This window comes from Carlito syrichta, unplaced genomic scaffold (genome assembly GCF_000164805.1).
Source record: "Carlito syrichta isolate Samal-C Ts95f unplaced genomic scaffold, Tarsius_syrichta-2.0.1 Scaffold124506, whole genome shotgun sequence".
Classification (NCBI taxonomy): Eukaryota; Metazoa; Chordata; class Mammalia; order Primates; family Tarsiidae; genus Carlito; species Carlito syrichta.
Genome location: NW_007068602.1, coordinates 303990 through 317422, shown reverse-complemented (window position 1 = coordinate 317422; position 13433 = coordinate 303990). Strand labels below are relative to the sequence as shown.

The following is a 13433-nucleotide window of genomic DNA, read 5'->3' as shown; positions in this document are numbered from 1 at the left end:
TGCAAGTAAAACCACAATGAAATACTACTTAAAATATACTGAAATGACTATAATACAAAATATGGAGGGGATTCTCCAAAAAAATCCAGAATTACATTTTTTGGAGAGCAGGCCCCTTGTAGTACACTCAGAATTTGTTCCTCCAGATCAAAGGGTCAACCAAAATTTTTATCTGGAAGTTTTGAGAAGGTTGTGCCATGATTTGCAGAAGAAAAATTCCTAGTTGTGGCAAACAGGTGATTGGTTCTTCTACCAAGACGATGCACCTGCTCACATCATGCTGACTGTTCAGCGTTTTTGACAAAAAAAGGCATGCCCTCCATGCTCCACCCTCCTTATTCACCTGATCTTACCCCAAAAGACTTTTTTTCCCTGAATGAAAAATGTCTTGCTGAAGTGGAAGAGGTGAAACAAAAAACAGCAGAAGCACCAAAAGGCATCAAAAGTGATGAGTTCCAAAACTTTTTTGAGCAGTGGAAAAGCATCTTGTTAGGTGTATTGCATCAAAAAGAGAGTAAGTACTTTGAAGGTGACTGAAGTTTAAACATGTAAGAATAAATGTACAGTTTTTAATCAATAAATTCTGTTTTTTTGGGGTCCTTCTTGTGTATATAGTAACAAGTGTGGGAGAAATTGAAGCCCTTAATACACTGCTGGTGAGAATGTAAGAGGGTACACCTCTTGGAAAACAGTCTGACAGTTCTTTTCAAAGTTAGACATGAATATACCACGTGACTCAAAGTCTACTCCTAGGAAACTACTAAGTAGAAATGAAAATATACATCCATTAAGGGACTTATATGCTCATACAGCCATATTCATAATATCCCTAAACTGGAAGCCACTTAACTGTCCATCAACTGATGAAATGGATAAATGAAATTGTGGCTTATTCATACAATAGTATACCACTGAGCAAAAAGAATAAAATACCGACACAGTATGAACCACAAAAACATTATGCTAAGTGAAAGAAGGCAGAAGCAAAAGACTCCGCATATGAATCCACTCATATGAAATGTCCAGGTAAATCTATAGAGACGGAAAGTAGCTTAGTGACTGCCTGGGAGTGCGCATGGGAATGGGGTTGGGTGATCGCACAAAGGCATCAGGGATCTTTTTGCCATGACAAAATGTTCCAAAATGGGGCTGTGGCAATGACTGCACAACCCTGTAAAGTTAATCAAATCATTGAATGATACCTTTGAAATCGGTGAATCTTGTGGTATGTAAATTATTTTTAACAAAACTGTTAATGATTAAGTGAGTTTAACTTATGTGTAGTGGCTAGCACATGGTTCTCAAAAACGATAGTGTTATTCTCTGAGGATGCATCTTGTCCTCTGTGCTGAGAGCCAGTGCCTCAGGGGTCAAGGCTGACAAGTGCTCGTGGTAAGCTCTTGTAATCCTCATAGTCTTCTGACATAGGTCGTATTATTATGCCTGTTCTACGGAGGAGGATATGGAAACTTTGTTAAAGGTCACAGGGCCAGGGCACAGAGAACCATGTTGCCGGAAGATCTAGCCAGTCCTGATGTACTGAGCACCTTGAAGACCTGGTCCTGGAGCCAGTGAGGTGGCTCTGAGGGTCTCTTTAGTTCTGTGCTTGACCCTGCTGAAGCCTTCTCTGTTTGAAACCTTGCTAAGTGAGCTTTTGTGGTGTGGAGGAGGTTATAACTGTTATCCGTGATATGGTTTCTATAGGAAGTTTATTCTGTGCTCAGGTAACAATAGAGCAAACCTGCCTCTCCTCCACCCTGAATCCCCCCCATCCCCCCACCCCCTCCCGTCCCCAGCATCTGGCAACTCTTTGGCCTGTGCAGGTCAGAAGGGTAGGAGAGGGAAGTAGAATGGGGAGCAGTTCGGCCTCACTCCCTCCTTTGGACATTCAACCAGAGCTGCTTGCTTTTTATCTTGACTACGGTACATTTATGTTGGACTTGAGCATATGATTGCTTTTGAATACCAAATCCTGCTGTTAAGCAAAAAATATTGAAAACCCCTGTTTTAAGAAAGCTGGTATCTAGTGGATGCTGAACTAGTGATTTAAAAGAAGTTTGTTTGTGGACTTGAAGTAGTAAGCCCTAGGGCAGATTTGCCAACCGACCTGGACATGTCTCAAGTTCATGCTGTCTTGACTATTAAGTTCTGAGAACAAACACTGCAGCCTAGATCTTTATTTCACCAAACCATTTTCAGTTGTGTCTTTACCCTGAAGATAATTAAATGGTATTCAGCTTTAGGAGATTATGAAAATATGTATATTTAATCTTTTTCATTGTTTGCATTCGCATTAGGGTTGCAAAGGTTTTAGAATATGTTTATGGAACTCCCTTTTCCTAAAGAGTTTTTCTTCCCATCTTCTAAAGATAACACCGAAAAAATTTTATTTTCCTTATGTCCAGGCCAGAAATTACTAAATAACTTAAAAGTATCATAATACTTATTATCTTCCCCACGTAAAGCTTCTGTGGATACACTACAGGCTTTGCATACCTCTGCTGTTCTGTCATTAAACATGGCTTCTGTGGATACAGCTTTGTTTGCCATCTACTTTCTGACAAGGGGTGATACTGGGAAGTAATAAGAGCTGCAGCCAGGAATCAGAAAGCCAGGGGTTTTCTTTCTGTCTCTTGCTTACCGTGATTCGAAATTCCTTAACAGGTCTGATTCCCAGAGAAAGAGTTATTAGCTTTGCTGACTTCACAGGCTTGTTTTGAGTTTAATGAATAATGGATTATGGGCTGAATGTTTGTGCCCACCCAAGATTCATAGACAGTCATGCGCCACATAACAGTGTTTCAACAGATAGCATATGTGACAGTGTTTCTGTAAGATTATAATACCTTATTTTTACTGTGCCTTTCTATTTTTAGATATGCTTACATAAATACCACTGTGTTACAAGTATCTAGAGTATGTAGTACAGTAACATGCTATGTGTGTTTGTAGCTTGGGGCAATAGGATATACCACACAGCCCAGGTATGCGATAGGTTTGTGTAAGTACAATCTCTGATATCTGCACAATGACAAAATCACCTAACGATGCACTGCTCAGAATGTATCCTAGTCATTAAGTGACACATGACTGTACTGAACACCTAGCCCTCAATGTGATATGGTATTAGGAGATGAGGCTTTGAGGAGGCAATTATGGCATGAGGACTTGAGTCCCCATGAATGGGAAGAGTGTCCTTATAAGAAGAGACATGAGAAAAATGACTTTCTCTCTGCCATGGAGAACACAGCAAGAAGGCAGCTGTACACAAGCCTCACCAGATACCAGATCAGCTGACACCTCGATCGTGACTTCTCAGCCTGCAGAACAGTGAGAGATAAATGTTTGCTGTTTTGGTGACCCAGTTTCTGATATTTTTGTTATAGTAAACTGAACTAAGACAGAAGTCTTTTTTGCAAACTTCAAGAGCTATACAAATACATGTGGTCATGTCACTTAAAGTGAACAATGCTTTACATTTTTCACACAAAAATTTTACTCGCTATCTAGAGACATTATTACTTATCTTTCAGTATGTTTCTTTAAAAGAAAATAGAAAACTATAAAACTTATAGGACTTACCTTGAGTTTTTTATAATCTCTCTCTCTCTCCCCATATATATATATATACACACATATAATTTTCAAAGAAAGAATAGAATATTGGATTATCGTTGTTAAATATTTATAACTTCAGTTTTATTGTTTACTACCATGCTATTACTGTTCTGTGCAGATTTGGCATTTATGTTTGAAGTCCATTGAATTTTCTGTTCCTTTATTATATTAAAAACAGAGGTGATTACAAAGGAGAATGTAACCACAGCTATGCTTTATCTTTTCTTTCTCCTTTCCATGTCCATGAAATAATGAGCACTAACAGAAAGCATTCATTTATCTTTGGCACATATATTGTAAGTGTGTAAATTGGACATTCCATGTACTGTCATTATGTCAAAACACGTTACAAAGTTGAATGTAAAAATGGCAAAGCTGTTTCTTTTTTCTAAAATAAATGTTAGGATGTTTACACAGCTCAAGATACTTAAATATTTTTTCACTGAAAAAAATCCTTGTGTTTTCAAACCTAGTGCAACTGAGCTGCACTTGATTCGTTTGTGTTTGAAACAGCACTTCCTTTTCTTTTATTTTTTGTTGTTGTGGAGGGGTTTTTAGTATACATGATCCAAGAGGGGGGAAAATTGCATATTTAATTCCAAAATATTCTTTAGACTGGGAAAAAAAATCTCTTCGAGTAGTCATGTTTATTTTATAGTAATGCTACAGCAGAACAATTTAGCATGTTAATGCAGAAATGCAAACAGCTTTATCAAGCAAAATACTATTTTTTAGCTGCCTTAAGAAATTATTTACTTAAGAAAACAGATAAAAATTTCTCAGTTTCATTAATCTGCTTTGTAAATATTTTGTCAGAGCTTTTTTTTTCTTGAGGTGGGGGAATCAAATAAAAAAGTTTAAAAGCTCATATGTGTCTATTTTGTTTTAGCTCGGTGTATTTATTAAGAGTAAATTCTGTATGTCTTTGCAGCTCATCAATATGTGTATTTAGAAGTTTTTCCAGTTCTTTTGCTCGCTGCTCTTCTTCCAGAAGGAAATGCTGTGCAGCCAAAGAAGCTGGGAAGGAGATATCTGGGGGAAACTATAGAGAGAAAGAAAGAAATGTGCATGAGGAATACAGAACTTGTGAAATCTCCATATTTCCAGGTGTGCTTCACCCGGACACACTGTCAGCATTGCGGCTGCTAGTGAGATAATATGTCTTGGGTGAACTCCCTCTACCAATGTTAGCAATCACCACTAATGAAATCCTCAAGGAACTAAGTAAGACATCACAGCACCATTACGTTAAAAAGCTCTAAAAATGAACATTATTGTATGCACCTGCAAATGTAGGGATGCAATGCAATCACCATGGGACCTGCTTACCACATGCTCCACTAATTTGCAAAGCCAATGACTCTCATTTGAAAATAGGCAACTCTAAAAAGCTAAATTAGGACTGGGCACAGTGACTCATTACTGTAATCCCAGCATTTTGGTAGACTTAGGAGGGAGGATTGAGTGAGGCCAGGAATTTGAGACCAGCCTGGGCAAATATCGTAAGAGTCTGTCTCTCCAAAAAGTAAAAAAAAAAAAAAAAAAATTAGTCTACTAGGAAGGGCCGTTATGCTGGTGTGTCTCTTGTTTGTCCTATCACAGTAGAGAAAGTCTCAGCAATGAATGTCCTGATTCTGCCCTTCATGGCGACATGAAAGCTATTTAACTGTTTGTGACTTGTTTAGTACTTATTTACAAAAAGTGAAAAACAGAAATCTGTGGCTAAGGAATAAAGGATATATTAGATCATTTTACAGTCCTTGTTTAAAAAAATTATTTTTTTAAAGTTGGGGAAATGTGTACTTTAATTTTCCAGTTCTGTGGTCCCTATATTCTTCTTCAATTTTTGTTTTGTTTTGTTAGGAAGAATGAGACTTTATGAAGTGTTTGAGGAGGCAACAATCTGTATACATGAGAATTGTTATAGGGGAATTTAGTTCTCTAGTCTGGCGCCTGCCAAAACTAGGGATCATGGGAAATGATAGTGGAGTACTGCACACTTACTCGACTTGAAGCCCAGCTGTAGCTGCTATACCAGTATTGTATCTTTACTAGAGTAGACTATCAACAGCCTGCAGTACATGGGATGCTGTGTTGATCTGACAAATGCATTCTTTTTAATATCCAATGAGAAGGAGAAGAAGCAGTTAGTATTAACATGGGGTGACCGACAGTATATAACCATGGTTTTGCCCCAACATTATGTTAATGATGCTGTCACATAAATTCTGAAGGGCCTGGACCATCTGACATTCCAAAGACTATCACATAAAACCATAAATTAATAGTAACATCCTCTTAGAAGACCTGGTAAGCAAGAAGTGGCAAGTATGTTAAAGGCTTGGAAAAATGCATATGTTCCGAGGGTGAAAGATAAATCCCATAAAAGATTCAGGGGATTGACAGAGGATTAGGGCTAGGGCTAGGGTTTTTAGGTGTTCAGTGCTGTGGGGCATGTCAGGACATCCTGGGTAAAACCATGGTTTTGCCCCAACATTATGTTAATGATGCTGTCACATAAATTCTGAAGGGCCTGGGTAAAACAAAAGCTAATGTACCTTGAAAATACTTCATCTCTAGGTGGAATCACTGAATAATCTGATTCATTTATTGAATGACAAAGAATTTTTTTAAAAAGCAAGCCAAGAACAAGAAAGGGTTCTGTAGAAGGTTCAAGGTAGGGTACAAACAATCCTGCTACTTGAGTCAAATGACTTGACAGATTACATACTATAAGAATCTCTGCTGGAGAAAAATGCAGCCCCTGTCAAGTTTCAGTGGGAAAGTTGTGTTCCCTTAATATCCTGGAGCTAGGCTATGCCATCTATAGCAGAAACTTGTGTGCTTTATAACAGTTCCTGACCTGCTATTGAGTCCTGGTTGAGACAGAGCATCTAGCAAATTGGCAGGATGATTTAATCTAGTCTCTGTCTTTGGCTACCCCAGGAGAAACTACACATGGCCCCAGTAGCCTGGTCTCCCCTTTCACCAAAGGTAATCTAGCTACTGTTGCTGTTGAATGTCTGACCAAAGCTGAACTCCTGATATGGCACCATCCCTCAGGGAGACCAACCAGTCTCTTGGTGTCAATTTGATTACATCAGATCCCTTACAAAGTTGGAAAGGGTGATGCTTATCCTTACCAGAAATGACATGCATTCTATGGGTTTGCCTTTTATGCCTGCGAGGCCCTCGCCAGCACTTCTATCAGAGGGCTTACAGATCTCCTGACATGACCTTTAATAGTAAAGGTCATGACCATTGGTACTAACTACACACAGCACTATCCAGAGGATGCTAGCATTATAAGCTCTGGGACAGGAGCTTGACAACACAGCTGAGACACCAGCTTGGAGATTACATCCTGTGAGGATGTGATATAGCCTTTCAACCAATGGTTGTTATATGGTGCTGTGTTTCTAACAGGTGGAATACATGGATCTGGGAAAAAAAGGGAGGAAGTAGGAATGGCTCTACTGTCTATCACTTCTGTTGACCCACTTGGAGAATTCGTGCTTTCTATCTCTGTATCTTTAGGCTCAGTGGTCTACAGGTCTTAGGTTTTAGAGAGGGGATACTTCAACCAAGAGACCTGTAAGAGCCCCACTAAACTTAGAGCTTTGGCTGCCACATAGTCACTTTGGGTCATCATGCCAACAGTTCAGACACAGAATAGAGCCTGTATATCAGATAACTGATCCTATATCATCATGAAGAGATGCTGTAAGAATGCTACTACATAACAGAAGCAATGAGGAATGTGTTTGGTATTCAGATAATCCACTGAGGTGTCTTGGTACTCTTTGGTCCAGTTTTAATTATAAATGGCAAGTCCAAAAACCACATCCTAATGAAGACATGATAATCAGGAGCTCACCCCATAAGACAAGCCACTTGAACCAACAAAGAGCTGGATGAGGGGGAGAGGAATGTACAGTGGGTGAGGAGATGGGAAGTGCAGAATCAGAGGCTGTAGTTTGTCTCACTAACCTCTCTCTTATAAGTTTTCCCAGGAACTATGACCAGCCAGAATCTTTAAGAAGATACTCCTGAAGGGAATGAACAATAATGGAAGAAGGCAGACCTGAATGGTGCAAGATGTGAACTATCATGGGTGAGGCCAGTCCCCCACCCGAAGCCCCTTTTCCTAGACTGGTGCGTCTCTCCTCCAGCTGCTCTGGGTGTTGGCTGTTAACAGCTCACAGCTGACTCTTCTGGAGAGTCCTTGGCTGAATTGGAGGCTTCTGCCTCATTTGGGAAGCTACAGTCCCCCTCTGCCCATTTCCTCCCCTGTCTGAGGCAATGACTGCCACAGGGACACAAAACACCTGTCTTCTTGCCTCCGGGGTGAACCAATGCTGTGGTGGTATTCATGCTCCAAGCTCCTTGGGAGACCACTTCCTTGATTATCTCTCCTCCCCTCTCCTGCCTGCCTCCTTCTTGGTCCTCCTTCTGATAATACTCCTACAATAAATCATCTTCTCAAGAACCTCATCTCAGGTTCTAGGAAACCTGGCCTCAGACAGGTGACTTCCTAGATTCTGGAATGAATGACAAGTGACACTAATGCCATTTACTGAGAAAGGAAGAAAGGCCAAAGAAGCCATTCAGAGTAAGGTCTTATTTATTTCTGATTCCTCAGGTTCTAGCACAAATCCTGAGCCAGAGTGTATTTTCAATAAACTTTTTGAGTTAGTACATAAATGAAGAAAATGCATTTGGTTTTGAATGATGCTGAGTTTGAGGTGACTTGGGACTCAGGTGGACTTGGTGATGATAGTGGGATACATCAACCCAGGTCACAGAAGATACATCTGGATCAGAGATACAGATTTGGAAGTTATAGATGACAAACCATGAGATTGAAATTACGAGGACATGCAAATAAAAGAAGAAGAAAAAGTTTAAAATGGAGCCCTGGAGAATCCTTCATCTCAGGCTCCCACCCCTCGGCCATATCCTTGACATTGTCATCAATGAGAACTGCAGTATTTACTGATCTTGATTTACCTCAGCTGCCTATCATCCTTTTGGCTCACTTATCCTAGTGCTCCCACACCAGCATTTCTTTGACCTCATTTAGACACCCTCCTTTTCGCTATCCATCATCTTACTCATTCCCTCCCTTCCCTTCTGACTCTGCTTATATTCCACATCCATCATCGTAAGCAGAATCAGCAATTTGTCCCTCCCTGAATGAATACTATCTCTATCCTACTTACTTGGTAAAATCCATCCCTAATTAAACTGACCCATCTGCCTGGGTCATGTCTGCACCTGAGAGAATGCTGGGGCAGACAGGTAAGAAGGGGATTAAATTACTGCATGGACTAGTTTCACTTTAAATGCATGACCACAGATGTCAAATGGTCAGTGCACACTGCCAGGAGATATTATTGCAGTTCCCTTGTAAGTACCCTTTCTCCTTCTGGGTGTGGGGGAGCTCCCTCATTCTCCCGCTTCCTGTTTCAGGGACCCATCCTTTCACCTACACTGTGGATTCTCTTTTTTTCCTACCTTCTCATAACTTTGCTTCTGACTTTACTTCTGAACTGAAGTCCCTTTGGGAGCCCCACCCTCTTCACCCTCAAATTTTCTTCCTCCTTAAAGATTCCTGTTTGGGCCACTAAATGTTATGACCCAAGGCTTTGTCTTGGGATAGTTTTCCCTTTGTACTTTTTAAGTATTCTCATCCAGTTCCATAGACTTAAATACCAGTCATATGCTAATTATTCCCATATTTATATTCCCAGCTTGATCTCTACCTTGGATACCAGATCCACACATCGTATCACCTGTTTAACATTTATATTTGGATATCTAATAAACATTTTAAGCTTAAATGTCCAACCCAGAAATCATGATTTCCCTTCTAACCCTGTTCCTTCCTTAGTCTTCCCATGACAGAAAGTGGTAGTAACATCTACCTAATGCTCAGGCTGAAATCCTAGGAGTCACCTTTGACCGTTTCCCCTACTCCTTATCTTCAATTCACTGTCAAATCTGGTCTGCTTTCCAGAATGTTTCCTGAATCCAGCATGTTGTTCTGTGCTTGCTTGGACTATTGAAATCACCTTAGATAGTCCTCCCCACTTCCACCCTTGCCCCTCTATAATTGATTACTTACTTAACAGAATAATCGTTTAAAAATCTTAGATCTGCTTATTATTAAACTGAGTGAATAATTTTAAACAGAGTAAACATGTCAGCATTCCCTACTTGAAACTTCACAACGGCTTCCCATTGTTTTAAAATAAAGTGCACTATGTAATGGGGTTGTTTGTTTTTTTCTTTTCAGCATGTTTGAGTTCCTTATAGATCCAAGATGTTAGGCCTTTGTCAGACCTGGAGTTGGCAAATACATTTTCCCAATCTGTGGGCTGTCTCCCTGCTTTCTTGATGGTTTCTTTGGCTTTGCAGAAGCTTGTCAGTTTAATGAGGTTCCACTTGTCTATCTTATCTCTTATGGCCCATGCGTTTCGGGTATTGCTCAGGAATTGGATGCCAGTTCCAACTTCCATAAGGGTGTGTCCTGCATTTTCTAAGGTCTTATGGTTTGAGGTTTTACATTTAGGTCTCTGATCCATTTAGAGTTAATTTTTGTGTATGGGGATAGATAGGGATCTTGTTTGAGCCTTCTGCATGTGGTCAGCCAGTTTTCCCAGAAGTGGGCAAAAGATATGAACAGACACTTCTCAAAGGAAGACATCCAAGGGGCCAACAGACACATGAAGAAATGTTCAACCTCACTAATTATCAAGGAGATGCAAATTAAAACTACACTGAGATACCACCTAACTCCAGTCAGAATGGCAATTATCAATAACTCAAAAAATAACAGATGCTGGAGAGGATGTGGTGAAAAGGGAACACTTCTACACTGTTGGTGGGAGTGTAAACTAGTGCAACCTCTGTGGAAAGCAGTGTGGCGATTCCTAAAAGCTCTAAATATCGACCTCCCATATGACCCTGCAATCCCCCTACTGGGAATATACCCTGAAGAACTCAAATCACTCTATCAAAAAGATACCTGCACACGTATGTTTACTGCAACATTGTTCACAACAGCAAGGACCTGGAACCAACCATGCTGTCCATCAAAAGTGGACTGGATTTTTAAAAATGTGGTACATATACATGATGGAATACTACGCAGCCATAAAAAAGAACCAAATCATGAATTTTGCAGCAACCTGGATGGAACTAGAGTCTATAATACTGAGTGATCTCTCACAGAAACAAAGATCTGAGTATCACATGTTCTCACTCATATAGTGGACCTTGAACACCTATCATAATACTAAAAGAAAAGGACTGACAGTAGTGGGAAACTATGGGAGGGTGAGGAGGGGAAAGGAGGTGGGACTAACGGTAGTGAATATCTCTGGGGATGGGGAGACACCCCTTATCAACAAAGGTGCCTGAATGATGCATATTTGTAAACCTAACCCTTAACTGTACCCCACAATTTTAAAATGAAAAATGAAATAAGTAAATAAAATAAAATAAAGTCTAAACTCCTTCCCACGACCTACTGTCCCTACATACCTAGAGTTCCCCTGTCTACTTCTCTGTCCCTTATGATTACTTTCTCCCTCTTTCCTTCTAAGTTTCAGAATATCCACCACCCTTTCTAATTCCTAAACCTGCCAAATTTGCCCCTGTCTTGTAGTTCCCTTGCCTGAGACTCTATTTCACCAGATTTTTGCAATGCTGACTCTTTTTGTATTGTTTATGCTTCGCCTTAAATGCCCCCTCCTCAATGATAATTTTCCTGGCTACTCAACCTAAAATAATCCCTCTCACTCTCATCACCCCCATCACATTATCTGCTTTTCTTTTAATCACAGCATTTATTCTTATTTGCTATTTTCTTATTTGCTCATTTATTTCTAATCATTAATTGTTCTCTTTTTCGTTTTTTGAGGTAAAATTCACATAAAGTAAAATTAACTATTTTAAGATTAAACAGTTTATTGGCACTTAGTACATTCACAAGTTGTACAACCACCACCTCTGTCTAGTTTCAACATAGTTTCATCTTCCCAAAAGAAAACCGTACCTAGCAAACCATTGTTTCCTGGTTCCCTCTCCCCATTTCCCTTAGTAACTACCAGTCTTCATTGTTTTACTTATTCTGGCTGTTTCATATAAATGGAATCCTACAGTGTATTACTTTTTGTGTCCAGCTTCCTTCACTTTGCATATTTTTGAGGTTCATTCATATTGTAGCATTTTTGGCCTTTTTTACATAGCTTCTTTTTATGGCTGAATAATATTCCATTGTGTGTATATATATTTTAATCTATTCATCTATTGATAGAGTTCCCTTTTTTCCCCACCATATTATAGACTTGTCTATCTTATTCAAAGATGTGTTTAGAACAGAATTTGCCATATACTGGGTGCTCCATACATGTTTATTTTATGAATGAAAAATATGAATATTTAAGGGACAGGTGTAGGAGGGATAATCCTGGAAGAAGACTGGGGAAGAGGAACTAGAAAGGCAGCAGAAAAATCAGTGGATTATAGTGTCATAGAAGCCAGAGAATATAAGTTTTGAGGAAAAAGAATTACAGAAGATGAATACTTAAAACTGTATATTTAATTAACAACTAGAAGGTCAGTAGTGGTCTTGGTAGGAATAGTATTGGTGTGGAAGTCAAAATACAACTGTGGATAGAAACCACCGGACCCAGAACAGTGGGTTGAGTCATGTCTCCCAGAGAACTTTTAAGGCCTCCATCAGAGATTAACTTTCTTATACCCAGTCCTAGAACAGTAGATAATTTTTTTTCCTGGTTACTGTGGAAGTTAGGAATTCCTCAAAAAGTAATACAGAATTTTAGAGGTAAAAGGAAGCTCAGTGTTATTAAATTAAATCAACAGAAACTTTTACATGTATTTTATGTGCCTGCTAATGCCAGGCACTATTTTAGGTGCTAGGTTCCCACAATAAACAAAAATAGAAAAAGTCCTTGCTTTCACAGAGGTTACATTCTAGAGGAAGAGGCAAACAAGCAAACAAATAAAAGTCTCACAGTGAAGAGCTATGACAAAAAAGGCAAGATGAGAGGACAGGGAGAGAAGAGGGAGGTGCTGGTATAGGGTGGGTTGCTTAGGTGTCTGATGAGGTGACATTTGAGCAGAGAGGAATTAAAAATCGTAAAATCTGAAAATCATCAGATATTACAACAGTTGGGTATTTAGCAATTCATCACTTTTTTCCCCCTATAGCTTGACTGAAATATGTGCTTACTTTGAGTCCTAAATAATAAAAGTTTTGTTGCAGAATTTGCAAGGTCTCCTTAAAAGATTCTCATAACTTAAATGAGAGAGTTTAGTTTACTTTATTGGTATGAAATTTTATTCTATTTAAATAAGTTTGGCATTTTATGTAGAGACGAACACAAAAGAGCATTTCAGGACTCTGGAGATCTCTACAACTTAAAAAATTAATGGTTTTACACTGCTTTCTATCATGATAGCTTAAACCTTGCTTCCAGTCTCTCCTAATACAAGATGACACCAAAATATAACCAACAAAAGGTTGGTATCCAGAATAGAAATAATTCCTACAAATCAATGGCAAACACTGAAGAGAACCCAACAGAAAATTAGGCAAGGAAACTGAACAGATACTTTACAGAGGAGGATACAAAATGTCCAGCAAACATATGATAGGTGCTCAATCTCATTAGTCACCAGAGAAACGTGAATTAAAACCACACAATAGGATATTAAATACACTGGTCATACTGGCTAAAATTAAAAAGACTTACAATGCCAAGTGTCAGAATATAGAACAAGGA

At 39.2% G+C, this 13433-nt stretch overlaps 1 protein-coding gene across 1 annotated transcript in view; it reads right to left on the bottom strand.

Annotated features, from left to right (window-relative positions):
• Positions 1-3761: 3761 nt before the first annotated feature.
• The window catches only part of DEUP1 (deuterosome assembly protein 1), a 139400-nt gene continuing 129728 nt past the window's right edge, over positions 3762-13433 (bottom strand). Inside the window, exon 14 of the mRNA XM_008048544.1 lies at positions 3762-4660. Coding sequence (XP_008046735.1) covers positions 4484-4660 — 177 coding nt within the window. The 3' untranslated portion in view covers positions 3762-4483. The remainder of the gene's footprint in view (positions 4661-13433) is intronic.